The sequence below is a fragment of the Hemiscyllium ocellatum genome, chromosome 10, assembly GCF_020745735.1.
Source record: "Hemiscyllium ocellatum isolate sHemOce1 chromosome 10, sHemOce1.pat.X.cur, whole genome shotgun sequence".
Taxonomy (NCBI): domain Eukaryota; kingdom Metazoa; phylum Chordata; class Chondrichthyes; order Orectolobiformes; family Hemiscylliidae; genus Hemiscyllium; species Hemiscyllium ocellatum.
This window is the reverse complement of record NC_083410.1, coordinates 13,330,945-13,346,667: the sequence shown is the minus strand read 5'-3', so window position 1 is coordinate 13,346,667 and position 15,723 is coordinate 13,330,945. Positions and strand designations below refer to the sequence as shown.

Sequence of the window (15,723 nt, the reverse complement as noted above, 5' to 3'; positions counted from 1 at the left end):
GAGAGTAGCCACTTTAACTTTGATATTAGCCATACTGGATGAGGGAGATGTGAAAAACATACAAAGTGCAGGGGGAATTCATCAGGTCTGGCAGCATTAGTGGACAGAGAATTAGCATTAACATTTCAGAACTCTGAAGAAATCATCTTAAATTAAATGGTAACCTTGCACATCTCTCCATAAATGATGCCAGATTGCTGAGTTGCTCTAGCACTTTGCCTTTATATTTTGAATATTAACATATTGTTGAAATGACGCTGCAGTACACTTCAGGAACATGCTGCCCATTGCTGGAGGGGAGTAGGTAATAAAATTCCAGCGTGAGTGCAAACTTGTACTATTTTGTTTCATGCTGATACTATTTCATTCAACATAATAGTGCATAACCTACAGAAGGTAGGCAGTTTTCAGGGTTATTGTTGTCATAAGTATGTGGGAACATCACCACTTGTAAGTTTCCTTCTAAGCCCATCACCATCCTGATTGGAATTATGTTGCTGTATCCTTCTATATCACTAGATCAGAATCCTGGAGCTCCCTCCCTAACAGAACTGTGGGTCGGCGTACACCAAATGGACTAAAGCATTCAAGAAGGCAGCTCAAGGCAATTAAGGATGGGCAGTAAATGTTGGCTGAGCCAATGATACACTCATCCCATGAATGAATTTTTTTTTTCTCAAAAAGGCAATTTTCAAGCAAGCCTCAAAGTTGTGACGAGTGTGGGAAACTTATAAAAGCATTTAAAATGAGGCTGTATTCTTTGTCGTAGGGTCTGTTCTATTTTGTGGACAAATGGGAGAGGCATGATCTGCTGTACAGGGGGTAGAGGCTGATTTGCTCTATCTGGTAGTCATTGAAAAGTCAGAAAATGATAACCACAGACATTTGTAATCTTTGAGATCATGAGGAGGCCCATTGCTGAGTACTTGGTAGCCCCTACCCTTCTCCTCTTTCTGCGCAGATGGGTCTACTCTACCTGCCTGATGAATGCTCCATTTGAAAATTATACCCTGCACTTTTCAATATCCAAGTCAACATTTTCTTTTCATAGCTTGGTATTTTTTTGATTCACACGTTCTGTTCAAAGTTGAGAATTTTGTGGGAAAAAGTCTGTTCAGAAATCTGCTTTTTCTTTATTTTGCTGAAGCTCAGTGCTTGTGTTTTTTTTTCCCACAAATTTGACAATAGAATCTTTTCAAAACCAATCAGTTGGTGCCAGAATCCAGCGTTCTCAGTGTAGGTTCAGCAGGTCTGAAATGTGAGGCAGAATCCTCTCTCTGAAAGGGAGATTTAAATAGCATTGTAATGCATTGCTCGGAAGTGTCTTGGTCCTTGCTGTACAGTGAACTGCAGTTTCCTCACTAGCAGATTTGGCAGCATTGTTTCTGTTCAGAAATTTATTTTTAACGTGTAAAAATGTTGTTGTCGTCGTCGTTGTCGTCGTTGTAATATAGGATAAGGAATCTGTATTTAATTTGTTTTTCTATTGTTTTTCTCATTACAGGTAATCCAAGTGCCCCAGGGAAAATACAAAGTTCTTCCACCAGAGAGGACAAAAGTTGGGGCTTATCCAGTTGCTCTGATACCAGGTCAATTTCAGGAATATTACAAAAGGTGAAGAAAAACCCTGCATTTTTTTAAACTAAAGAATAACCCTGTGCAAAAGAGCTTATTGTATGAAAATTATAAGTTGGATCGAAGGGTCTGTTTCCATGCTGTACAACTCTTCACTGTGCAATTATAGAGTCAGTGTAAAAACAAAAGTGCAACTTTAAATAGACTTTTTCTTGTCTTTTTTTTTTCCACAACTAAATATTTAACTGACATCTGCCTAAGATTTACCAAAGAGTTTTACATTAGATAAGAATTTCTTCATGTGTTTGTCTTGTGAAGGTCACACTTGGGGGGAGGGGGGAAATTAGTTTGAAAAGTAATGAAAGGACATGCATATAGGTAGCGCCTTTCACGTCTTCAAGGCATCAAAAGGGCTTCAGTCAGTGAATTTCTTTTGAATGGTAGTTGACCTGTAGGCAATTTGGATACAGTAAGGTCTCACAAGTAAGAAATGACTAGTTAATCTGTTTTAGTTGAAGGGTAAATATTAATCCAGAATAAATTTGTCCATCATCAAATGACATTAGACTAAATCCATCGTATGTAATAGTGAATTGATTACTATGTCACTTGAAGAGTTCTGTTCGTGGTACTTTTGTCAATGGTGTGGCATTGTCTTGCCACCTATAAGAAAGAGTCTTGCATTTAGTTAACATCAGTATAGTTTAACACTGCTTAAGACTTACCAAAAAGTTTTGCAGCCAGTGATGTCCTTTTTGAAGTTTGGTGAATATTGTAATATAGGAAGCTTAACGTATTGTCTGTATAATGTGAAAGTCTCCAGGCACTCCACATTGGAATTGAGTTCAGGGGAGACGTTATGAGGTATGACTAAACAGGGTGCAGTGAGAGTTCCTAAAAACCGAGACTAAAAATTGTGATCTTTTTAAAGAAAACGAGGTACCCACAAAAAAGTTAGATCAGATTAGAAAAAAATACCTTTTTTGCTTTTATAATATCAATTAATGTACATGTCTTTATTCTGAGATAAGTCTTCTGGAGAGGAGCTTAACCAGCATTCTCAGCACTAATGAGGAATGGATGAGCTTCCTCTGTGGCAATGTTTATAAAGCAATATTCCCTGTTAGAGATGTGCAAGTTTGCTGTTGGAGTTAGAATGGAAGAGAACAGAAGAGAGAAAGTTGACAAGTCATCATACCAATATGTGAATCAGAAACCAGGGCGAGAAAATTTTTAAGAGCATGTTTGATTCCCAGGTTTTTCCAAAGCCTTTAGAAAGGCAAAGGAACTGCGATCTTTGTTGTACGGTACAGTTTGGACTAGTACTGAGGAACACGTGAGATTTCTGCTCTAGGGAGGTCTTTTGCAGAATTTTCAAATTAGTTCAATTTGATGTTGTAGTACAAACTAAAATTTCATAAGTTGAGGTTAAAAGCAAAAATGAATGCAAAAGCTTGGATGTTAATTTGAATTTCAATACATTAATTATCTACCTAGGTACTCTCCCAATGAGTTACGTTACCTGCCTGTAAACACAGCCTTGTATGAGCCACCTCTGGATCCAGAACTGCCAGCACTGGACAGTGATGGAGATTCTGATGATGCAGAAGATGGGCGTGCTGAGGATGAACGAAAGGAAGACAAAGGCTTCTCAGTAAGAAATTAACTAAAAAGACCTGACTGTATTGAAAACTTTATCTCTGTAAATTTTTAAATGCCCAGACTATTCTGCACTAAAATGTATTTTGTATAAACGATTTAACAAAGTCCAAATCAAAAACAACTCCATTCTAGTCCGATACAGTCTACTTCTGCTAAGTGTGTAGCAAATAAGCGTGTACTTTGGCTAAGTGTATAGAATAATGCTGTTACTACTGGTATCTAAAATTTAGGAATAATTTATATTATTACATCTGCACACAACTTCTAGCAGCCGGTGATGTGACGTCAGAACCTCGCACGGTAACGCTGCGAACGAGGTTCTTGCTACAGTTAATGGCAGCGGCCTAGTAAGTGGAAAACTTGACTTTTAAACCCATTATTAATGTTCAGAATTTATTTCGTGCTAGTGCTCAGTTAGTAGAGGTGTTTTCTCATCTATTCAACATTTATTATTTGAAGCTACGCTTTCCCGCTTTTGTTTGGAAAAGGAATTTATTCACCAATTTTAATCCCACTTCATAACCACCTTTGATCTCTTTAGAGAAGGAGTTCCTATTCAACTTAGCTAGAGCTAAATTAAGCTATGTTGAGACAATTGTAATTTTAAAGGTGGTAAATTATTTTACTGATTTTTGGTATTTTTTAAAAATCAAAGTCATAAGTTAACCAGGTATTGCTATCCTTTGGAAAGTTACCATACTGTTGTTCAGCTATGTATCTGCCTATAGTGCTCCTCTAAAATACTTAATTTCATGTTCTTAAATTTCCAGTAACATGAAAAAGCATGGCTCCTTTTTGAAAACAATCATTCTGTCCTGCCTGGAATTTTCACTTCCTGAGTACACACTTGTGATTTTTCTTTTTAGGTTATGAAATCTCTGGGCATCCTGGGAGCTACCAGGGTGTCTGCCGATATGATTTTAAGTAGTAACATTGCAAGTATGTATTCATAAGTATTGGTACGGACCTTGTCTTGCTAAACAACAGTATTTTTGTTGCTTTGCTAAATGAGTATAAGGATCTAGATATCACTGTGTTTACAGTGTCTACATCTATAAATGTATAAAAACTGCATCAATAAATAATTGACTTTTTTCTCAGTTAGTATATATCATGAACTAATTGTCCTGAACCTGTAGGTTCCATTTAGAACTTCCCAATTCAGCTAATTTTAACTTTTGTTCCAATTCAGTTCAATATTCATGCTACTTTAGTGTAAATATTAACAATTTGTCAGAGGATTAGGTTTTTAGTTGAAATGTCATTGCTTTCAAATGCTGACTGTATGGAGAAAACAGACATCTGTCACTCAGCCCATAAAGCCTGTTTCACCACCATTCATTTTAATGGCTGACCTGACTCTTAACTCCATACATCCATCTTGGTTCTATGATCTAATGCCTAGCAAAAATTAATCTCCGTTTTGAAATTTTTAATTGATCTCTGCCTCAAAAGCTTTAGAGTTCCAAATTTCCTCCACCTTTGTTTGATGGAGTACTTCCTGACATCACCCCTGAATGACGTAGCACTACTTTTAAGGAAATGTCTCCCTTTTGGATAATTGGAAGAGTTCTGCTGTTCCTTGAGGGTTTTTTTGTATATAAAAAGATAACATTCTGGCAGTGAAACCACCTTTTAAGTTCTGTGCCAGTAGATTTCCAGTTTCTAAAGACATCACCACACCTGTCTGTGTTTCTCTTAGCACATTGTATTGCTTTTGAATGATTTTTCCCAAACACCTTTCAACTCATGGTGGCGTTTTTGTATTTTTGTCACTTTCAGTTCATTTGAGTACAACTCTGTTAAATCCTGTCAAACTGTGGTGCCCAACGGACTATTGTTTCACTTTTGTTTTAGGATACCTCTTCTGGGAGCACAACAGATGCAGAAAGCCCTATTGAACATCAAGATGATTCCTCACAGGGAAAGCAGACACCAAAAGAAAAAGGAACACGGCCATGGAAAGAGCCAAAACGAAGTGTGACACCCAAATCAGTTACTGGGTACAAGGTAGAAGATAAAAGCCCCTGAGACTTCATTTCTGATGAACCTTTCCCTTTTTTTTGTTGTACTGGGTAGAATTGGTCAGCCTGTACTAGCCACAATCCACTAATGCATCTCCTGCTGTTTCTCGCTTCTGCTTCCTTATCTTACCCTGTTTTATTTCATCTGAGATTCACTGGTGAAGTTATCTGAATTCTTTTCTTTCTCTACTGAAACTGAATTAGGCTTGTATCTTGTTCTCCTGGGGCTTGCTATTCTCTGCTAAAGCTACTGCTTTTTTTTAATATATACATATCTGTATTATGTGTCACACTTAATTACTAACTTTTATTGTTGTTAGATTCTGCTGATTCTATTGCTAAAGAGCATACTTTATATAAAAAGTCAAAGTTGTATTTTTGACTATTTTTGAAATGCTTTTATGTTTGGATTTATATTTCCGTGTAGCCTGGTATATTTACTTTTTCTTTTCTAGTTTCAACATTTACCATCAGATGTTTTAGTCCAGTAATGTGTTTCATGCACACTATGTTCAACAGATCAGTTGGCTTCAGAATGTCCTTGGACTACAAGAACCTCCCAGAATTTAAGGATTCTGGTTGTCTGGTACTTGGAACAATTGTATCACCCGTGGCTTACTAAAATACCCAATGATCATTTACTTGAACTTGGCAAATGTCTATCGCCAGCCAAACAATAACTGTTTTAGCACTCAGTTTTACCTTCTAACCAAACAAATTGTAATTTTTTTTTGTTCAATTTCTGCCCAGCAACGGCCTGGTTTAGGAGAAGAGTAGCTTGTCATTGTTATTAGCTCCTTTATAGATGAAGAATTAATTACTTCTGAGGTTAAACTGTTTGTTTCTCCAGGTGAGTTTTAGCCTATGCAAGGGCTTGAGAGTAAATCTCATTCATTTGTTTACTTCTCTTATTTTCAGGCCAGCCTTAGAATGAAAAAAAGGATTAAATATCTGTGAGCTTTACTGGAGGTTGGAGTTTGTGATCTATTTGGTTGTATATATGTAGTTGGTCAGTGGAAGGGAGAATACTTATTCCTCAGACCTTGAAGATTTTTAAAAATGAAGTTAAATTTCAATTTTTTTTAGTATCAGTATTCAAGGCTGCTTTGTTGCATTTTGTTCCATTTACACGCACATTTAACAGAAAGTATGTCCAGGCTTTTGAATAAAATGGATGTCTGGAAGCAGTTAATCCCATTATGGGTTTCTGATGATCTTCTAGTTTGCAAATATCATCTATAGCCCAAGGTGAGATTACTTCCTACAAGTCCACTTAGTGTAGTTTCTTTTGGTGGTATCTAGATGATCATCAGTGATTTGTGAAGGCAAACAAATTAATTACTGAAATTTACTGATTAACAATTGGCAGTGAATTATCAAGCAAAATATTGCATCAAGCTCTGGTAACATGACTGAATTTTGGAAGAAAAAAGTGACTCCATTTAGCAATGCTTATTCAGGCTAGATGAAATAGTCTTTTCCATGGCTTAACTGACTTGCTGAGCAATACATGCCGTCCAGAAGGTCCCAGGTTTGATAACTTACCTATGTTGACCTATGCAGCTAACCTAAACAGGACCTATAGTAGGGGTGCTAGTTGCTATGGTTGGTCTCAGCTGTACAGGCTCGGAAGGGGAATTTCAACCACAGGATTCTGCCTCCTGATCCTTAAGGCATTGGCTGTGACCTGTAACGGTCATATTGAATTAGCAAAATGCCAATGAATGCAGAACAAGTCAATGTTGTCAAATGGGAAGAGAAGATTTGTAGGGAAAACTTTAGACGTTTGGCTGCTTTCGTGCCAAAATACAAACAGTGATCTTGTTTGCATTTCTCAAAAAATTGAGCAGCATCCTTGTTTTCCTGTGAAGAGCAGCAAAATTTGATGATTACATTTCTCTTAAATATGATCATTGTATTCTTGGGGAAATTATTTTCACTGAGCAGTTAAGGTGACCTCATTTATTAAGTTTTATGAATGTGTTTTCTACTAAGTTCACTGTGAATTAGTGTTTTAGTGCTCTATGCTTTTCCCAAGTTGTCATGAAAATTAGTCTTGATGCTTTTATTTATTTGTGCTGTATCTTCTATCTTTTTGTTTTTATAAAAAAAATGCTTTATTGTACTGAGGTGCTTGGGTGTAGGTAGTAGGAGTAAAGTGCAGTAAAAGAACTTTTGTCTATGACATGCTGAAAGGCTTATTTTAATTGTTGGCTTGAGTCCAAATGAGCAGTTAGTTTAGTGACAGATGTGCTCATTATTATATTTTTGAGATAAACATGATGTTTTATTGCTTTTTCTCAGCCCTGTGTAGAAACCTGCTTTGCATCACCTCTGTACAGAAGAACTACTTTCAATTAGAAAATTGCCTTGGAATGGGAATAACACTCATAACTACATTTAAAATGGTGCAGTTCAGTATTAGTAATGTGAACAGGTTACAGCAGCGATTTTACACCAGTGTTAATTTATCTTTGTCACTAGTACTTCACAACACAAAACAATTTGACGATTAGTCTGATATTGATACCTTTCTCAGGCTAACGTGAGTGTTTTGTTCTTCTTAAACCAGAGCCTAATATTGGCTGAAATGACTTCTGTAGCTGGCTTTCTAGTTTTCCCATAGATGCTGAACTTGGAGAGTAGAACATTTTAATTCATTTGGGAGGTGTTTGGATGTTGTGAAGTTTAGTTTGCTCAGTAGAGAAATTAATTTGTTGGAGCAGAAATATTTGAAAGAAAAGTTTGGACTAAACTTTAATTCTCTTTTTCCTCCTTTTTGTCTAAGGACTGATGAATATGATGAGAGCATTAAGACATTGTAAAGCGCAATTTGAAGTGAGTAGCAGTCGTCACTTAACCAATTTTGCTGGTTCCTGCGAAACACAATTGGAATAATTGTTTCCTTCTGGTCACTTCAATTTGACACACAAAGTTGTTGTGGAGTTTTCCATTTTCATACTCTAAAAGTTGGTTAAACTTGATATGACGGTGCTGCTGAGCTAGAAACAAAGGAAAATTTCATTTCCAAAAACCTATCTCTAGTTTTCCAGAAAGATAGTTGCATATCTTGGATTTTATTTTGTCAGCAAATGGGAGATTGTGTTTTGGATGCAATTTGTTGTGTACACCAGTGGTTGAAGTGGAATTTAAGAGAAGATTAGATGTTTCCCTTGCAGGGTATAACTTCTTTCTCCCAGTAGGGGCAGTATGGCCTGGTGTGCTTTCGTTGGTGTCAGAACATTCACAGTCCCAAACCAAGCCTTGAGCACATCGTCCTGACCCGTGGCTCAGTGAGGTACTGAGGGAATGCTGTACTTTCAGAAGTGCAGATGAGACATTAAGTTGTGGCTGTAGCTCTATCTTTCAGGCAGATGTAGAACCATTCCACAACCATTGTTAGATGGCAGGTCATTTATTACTGTTTGTTGATCTTGCTGTATGCAAAGTGGGTCTGTCATTTGCCAAAATAAATGTGAATGTATTTCAATGTAATTCAGTAGATATGAAGTATTTTAAGATATTCTAAGGATATGAAGAGTGGTATGTAAATGCACATTATTTCATACTGGAGAGAAAAAAATAGTTTCATCTGTTTGAAGAACTTTTCTCTTTTCAAACATTATTTTAATTTAGTAGTGAAATGTTCAATCCCAGGCCTCATGAGACAAGATGGATATTCTAACATTTGTTGAGAAGGGAATTATATTTTTTTGAAAGCTATCTATTCATTAACAGCGAGTTGGGAATTTCGTCCTCAGATTGAGTTCATTTGAACCATCGAAAAGAGCAGGGGACTAATTAGATAATCGTTTCAAAGGTCAGCATTGACAGGGTGGGTAAAGTGTCCTCCTTCTGTGCTGTATAATATTTTGTCCACTTTGCATTTGTATATTTGCTTTAAAACATGGGCTTGTAACTATTAGCATTTTTTTGCGATTACCTTGATATTTTCTTTGGAGTTGTCAGCAGAGTAATAACATGGGAAGTTGAGTGTGAGTGTGAAAGCAGCAGTTGATTTGTGGTGTGAAGTAGGGTGGAAACAACAGTACCAGATGGGAAGGCAGCGGCAATGGTTTGAATCTCAGCCGGTTAGAGAATTAGACTTGAAATTCAGTTTATCTGGACCACCGTAACTACTGATGAAAACAATAAATGTGCAAGTCCTGAGCAGGGGGCAAACAAATTCTTATTTCTTGAGTATTGGCAAAGGTAATACAATACACATTGTATATAACACTAGTATTTCGTTCTTGGCCAGTGTAACTGCAACATTATTAAGCTGCTGATGAGGCAAGAATATGACTTTAGCTTTATTTAATTATAGACATAAAATAAGGGTCAAATATAATTCATGATCATCCATCAAACCGCGCTTTTTAACATGCTAAATAACCAACATAGATACAGTCTACCTTTTAATATCTTGCATCCTTTGCATATAAGCACTTTTTTCTACATAAGTCGCTATTTGTGGCTGTGCTAATGGTTGTAGAATGATCGTAATTTATTGAGTGGCTGGTGCATAGTTTCTCCGAGAGGAGCAGAACTTGTGGAGAAACAGTAAAATGAAAGAAAGTTGTAAACAATCTGAACCTGAACTGTATTTCTGACTTTTGCTGAGGGCTGGCACTCTAGGTATTAGTACAGTGAATTTTACAATGTTTTGATGTTCAAGCAACAGTTTTACATTTAGTTTTCTGTTTTAAATAATTGTAGAATAATCTCAGAACTGTAAAAATAGTAAGATGTTTCATTGTTTCAATGGATTTCAATAGATCTTATTTTATAGTATAATTATTTAAGAGGTGCTGCCTTTCAGATACGCAGCCTCAGTTTAAAAAGTACTTAAATACCTGTTACCAAATTTTTGATGTAAACTTTTCACATCTGAACAACTTTTTAATAAAACATTAAGCCGATTTTAAGAGTGCCTCTGTCATCTTTTAGAAAGTGAGTAGCATTCCACTGTGGCTCTGCAGAATCCTCTCCACCCAGAACAATTCTTTTGAGCAGTTGTATATTAAATGCTGAGTTGACAGCAGCATCTTCTGGGTACTGGTACATGAATTTATCAGATGCATTCATTTATTGCAAATTATTTAATTGGGGATATTTTGTGCGACGAGGTTAATGATCTCCAAATAGGCTTCACAGCTTTCAATTCTGAACATTAGAATCTATGAAGAAGATTTTATTTTTAAAATAAATTACTCTGGCACTATTTCTGATATTCTTTTGTAGGAATATCTGTAACATAGATTAAGCTATTTCAGTAGGAGGAAGTGGAATAAATCTGCTGAAATTTACAAAATTATTTTAAATAACATTGCTCTTTTACTAAAGATGCTCCTGGTAGGTTAGATGCTATACTGTTTTATAATGGGACCATTATGCCACTTCATGCATAATTTTCTTGCCCATTCCCCTCCCTCACTAAGGCTGCAAGATTTTTTTTTTGTAAATAGGTACATTTAGAAGTTAGTTGCTGTTGCTAAGGGAAGTTTGACAATCAGCAGGTCCTTGCAACTTTCCCGTTTCCAGTGGAAAATGCCTGTTTGTTTTCCTTTTTTTAGTTTTATAATACATCTGATACTCTGAAATGTGATGGAAATGTGCTGGATGCATTTTTTTTTCTGTTTACACGTGCAGATGCGTGTTTGCATGCATATGTAGTTACTAAAGGCCTTTAGAAAATGAGAGTTTTGGAATAAATGCTTCCAAATGTGACTTTAGTTTTAATTTCTAATTTAGTTTCTGAATTTTCAGTACTAATTTTATTTGCATACATTTTATTTTAAGGTGTCGCTCCCAGTTTTTAAATTTAGTAACAGCCTGCTTTCAAAGCTTGTTCTATATACGCTTTACTCCACCTTTGGTCATGATTGTCTGTCTGTTTTTAATGCCTTTTATATGCATGCTCTAAACTAAAGCCCCATGTGTTTTAAGAGCTTTATCAGTCTGTGCCATCTGCGTAGTGTAATTGTAATAACATTTAAGGTTGATCCACTGGTTTTAAACTAAATAACTGGTTTGTATTTTTGCACCCACAAGCAAGAAAATCTTTTAGAACCAGGATTCTCTTCCTGCTGAGCCCTTACTGTGTTCTAGTTCCACTGACATGATTTTTACAGTGCTGTTCTAACTATTGCCCTTCCAGCCTAAGATCATTCCAAATGCAATATGTGGAATTTGTCTAAAGGGTAGAGAATCCAACAAGAAAAACAAACCTGAGGCACTCATACACTGCTCCCAGTGTGACAACAGTGGTAAGTTGGCCCAAACTAACTGGTGAAAACTATTCATTCTTGTGCATTGTATGTAATATAGTTGAAGTGTACTGGAGATGAGTGAACTGGTTAACACTAAGTTGGCAATACAACACAAACTAGGCTCCTCAGATCACCCATATGGTGAATTGTTACGTGATACAAATGTCTTGCCTGTTTTTAAAAAAAAAGGCTGAATTGTGAGAGAGTGCAGTACTTCAGTTTGCTAAGGTTAATTGATAGATGTTATTAGAAAACTTCTACATTATGAAAATATTATAGAACATTAAACTTCATTGTTGTGCTAAATTGGTTTGACCATACTTCCCATTTCTAAAAGAATGCTAATGCTCTGGGGGAAAAAGTGCTGAAAGAATTTGGACTGATGAACTGAGAGGATCTAACTATCAAGAAAGCCTAAACTACTATGAAGGCTCACTTCTTCAGGAGTGTTATAGATTTTGAACATTATGGAAGCATATCATTGGGGAGATGAATTGTTATGAATTCAAAATTAGGGAGCCCTTTTAAAAAAAAGTCACTAATTATTGAATCAAGAATTTATTCTGATTAAAACACAACTTGTTACATGTGAAAAGGTTGAGGAGTGTGTGATATGTGCATTAAGATAAAACTAAGCAAGTACTTTTTGTGGGTTGGTTGGTGGAGGGAAGGGAATAACTGTATAGGCTGATGGGATGAACTGAAATAGGATGGGAGAAGATTCTCTGAAACACTACCATAGTCCTAATGCAAAGGCATATGGAGGAAATCAAATTAAAACTGAATATGCTGGGAATGCTCAACACGTTGGAGGGAGAAACAAAGTTAATGTTCTGGGTTCATGGTCTTTTGCAGAAATTAGTCATATTGTTTTCTGATGAAACATCCATCCTCTTTCTCACCATGAATGCCTGATCTGCTGAATATTTGTGGCATTTTCTGTCTTTATCATAGCATAGGCCTGTTGGACTGAATGCCTGGTCTGTGACTTTAAAAATTAAAACAGAACTTAAAACACTGATGGAGAGGTGCAGCTTGTATTTCAATGCTCTTGTGACCAACACACATCCAATTGATATTGTTCTGCTGGATCATCATAATTGGCTATTCTTATTCGAAACAACTCGGTGACTGATTCATAAAAGGTACATACTTTTGAGTAGGTAACTTGCAAATGCTTTCCGCAGGCCATCCATCTTGCTTGGATATGTTGACAGAGTTGGTGGCTGTAATAAAAACCTACCCTTGGCAGTGTATGGAATGCAAGACATGCATAGTGTGCGGCCAGCCACATCACGAGGAAGAAATGATGTTCTGTGATCAATGCGACCGTGGGTATCACACTTTCTGTGTAGGAGTTGCTTCCATCCCTTCAGGTAATGTGCATCTGCATTTTAAAGCATTGTGCGATTCCTGTTGATATTTTAATTGTCAGCTATAGAAAATGTGTGACTGTTCATTTGGTTTGGTAGGTGAGATTATTAACCTAAAAAGTTTAGATTAATAATTGTAGGATTAGTACTGAACTTCTTTATAAAACAAAATTTATTTTATACTGCTAGATCTCCAGCATATTGTTAATAAAAGCAGTTATCCTACAAGTTACAAGAACAGTAGTGAGAAATGCACAGTACAGGATTATAAAGGTAAAAATCACAACACCAGGTTATGGTCCAATTAAACCTGTTGAACTATAACCTGGTGTTGTGTGATTTTTAACTTTGTATACCCCAGCCCAACACTGGCATCTCCAAATCATGACTACATGATTATATGTAGTCTTGTTCTATTTTGTGTCTTTGAAAGAATTTTATTGAGAAACAGGAATGAACCATTTAACCTTCTTTCAAGCCAGTACTGCTGCTTTTAAATGAGCCCATTACTGATTTGTAATGTAACTCCATTTACCTCACTTTGCCCCGTATTTTTGAACACCTTCTGGATAACAAAATTCTATCCATCTCCGATTTAAAATTTACAATTGGCTGAACGTCAATTTCCATTTGCAGAAGACTGTTCTAAACTTCAAACCTATTGTGAGTACAACTGTTTTCTGACTTCATTCATAAAAGATCCACTTCTAATTTTTAGTCTAATTTGCAGTCTTACAATAAAAATAGGAATTCCCTGAACCACTCAGCAGTTGTCATGGCTTCTGTGGAGAGAGAAATTGTGTTTTATGTTCGTGATCTTTCATCAGAACCCAGGCCTTGACCTGCCAATCAGCAGAAATACTTCTTTATCTTTCTGTCTCCTTCAATATATTAAAAACAACATTGATTAAATCACCCATTATTTCTAATTCCAGGCTCTGCAAGTTTAGTTGCACAATATCCCATCACAGTTTAATAATTGAAGTTTAGCTATCATTGTTGCACACCCTCTCAGGTCAATATGCTCTTTGTAACATATGCTATCCAAATCTGATCACTGTATTCTGGGTGCAGTCTAACGAGGACTTTATATAAGCTGAATGTAGGTGAATTAGGCAGTAGCGCAGTGAGAATTTAGTATGGAAAAACATAATTATCATTTGTTGAACAGACATTTTCTTGCGTTAGAAGTATTTTATTAATTCTAATTGCAGTATGAAGATTAGGGCAATATGACATGTATTTGACATGCATTGGAGGAAACTGTACAAAGGCTATGAACATTCAACAGTAAATGGGAAACCTGGATCTAAAATAAAATTTGTAGATGAATGATCAGAAAAGCATGCAACTAAGAACTAATTGGTCACCTCTGTACTTGAGTATATATCTCTTGAATGGCTGGTGAAAATCAAATTTAGTTGTTTATAGCGGGATCAGAATAGTTAGGATAGAATCCTGCCTGCCAAGTCCTTGGCCATTTTGAATCCCCTTTCAGTGAAGCTGTTGAGTGTTTGTGTGTCTATATATGATGGCTCCATTATGCAGCATAAGACTGGTGTTTTTGAATTGTTTCAGGTCGTTGGATTTGTGAGTGCTGTGCAAATGTTCCTTCCACAACTAAGAAAAGGGGACGGAAAGCCAAAAATAACAAAGAAGGATGAAGCTACAATGTCAGAACCAATCCAGAAAAATGTGGGGCCAGATTAAAGTTCTTGCTGAAGCTTTGGTTGACTCGGTATATCAGGTGCTTACATTGATATTAATGTGTTTTATAAATATCATTTCCATTATTTGTATGAAAAATTTTGAAACAAATAAAATGTCAATGAAACAAAGCCATGTGTATGCATGGATTTTATTTGGGATAACAATATGCTGTGTGGAGTTTTTTAGTCAATTGCCAAATTCAGCAGAATTTATGGATGGAAACTCATCCAGCCTCTCTGTTACCTCCACCGATCATTCACATCATGGTTGGTCTGTACCTCCAACTCCATTTACCACACTCCCTCCCATATCTTTGGTCTTCACACCCAATGCCACTTGATGAAGATAATTGTCTTGAAACATTAACTCTCTCCAGAAATACTACCTGACCCAGTGAATATTTCTGTTATTTAAATTGGAAGTTCCAATTGTCCCAGCATCTACTGCCTTTTGGGGAGAAACACCCATTATTTCTACCTTTTTTTTTGTGTGGAAGAAGTGCTTATTGATTCCACTCCTGTACAGTCTAGCTCTGATTTTAGGACACTGATCATTTGTGCTTGATTTTTCACCAGAAGGAAGAACTCTCTCCTAGAAGCAACCACCTAGAAGCCTACCTCTTAGCCATCTTACTCAGGTCTTGAACTGCTCATGGCTTAGAAAATCTTAAGGCATATAACTATATTCATTGCACTAACAAGGTGTGGGTTGGAAATGAATGGATTGCTTCCACATTAGTGAATGGTCTTAAATTGGAGCACCAGACTATTGTTCTGGGTACAAGGGTTCAAATACCACCTTGAAAGATGGTGAAATTTGAATTCCGGTTTTGCAAAAGCTGATGCAATTATGTAACCACTGTCACTTGTCATGAAGGCCCATCTGATTCGCTAATGTCCTTTTCGGGAAGAAAATCTGCAGCACTTACTTACCTGGTCTGGCCTACCCGTGATTCCAAATCCACAGCCAAATGTGCTTGACTCTTAACTGCTCTCTGGCTAATTAAGGATGGACGATAATTTTTGGCTGAGACCTACATCCTTTGAATGAGTAAAAAAAGGTCTCCTAATTATAGTGAGCTCTTATTCAATTATATTGACTTTTCAC

At 36.4% G+C, this 15,723-nt stretch overlaps 1 protein-coding gene across 1 annotated transcript in view; it reads left to right on the top strand.

Moving 5' to 3' along the window:
• phf10 (PHD finger protein 10) overlaps window positions 1-14,744 on the top strand; it is a 37,792-nt gene extending 23,048 nt beyond the window's left edge. The window contains exons 7-12 of the mRNA XM_060831269.1: window positions 1,505-1,614; window positions 3,073-3,229; window positions 5,095-5,247; window positions 11,422-11,530; window positions 12,721-12,909; window positions 14,485-14,744. Coding sequence (XP_060687252.1) covers window positions 1,505-1,614; window positions 3,073-3,229; window positions 5,095-5,247; window positions 11,422-11,530; window positions 12,721-12,909; window positions 14,485-14,570 — 804 coding nt within the window. The 3' untranslated portion in view covers window positions 14,571-14,744. The remainder of the gene's footprint in view (window positions 1-1,504; window positions 1,615-3,072; window positions 3,230-5,094; window positions 5,248-11,421; window positions 11,531-12,720; window positions 12,910-14,484) is intronic.
• Window positions 14,745-15,723: the final 979 nt, after the last annotated feature.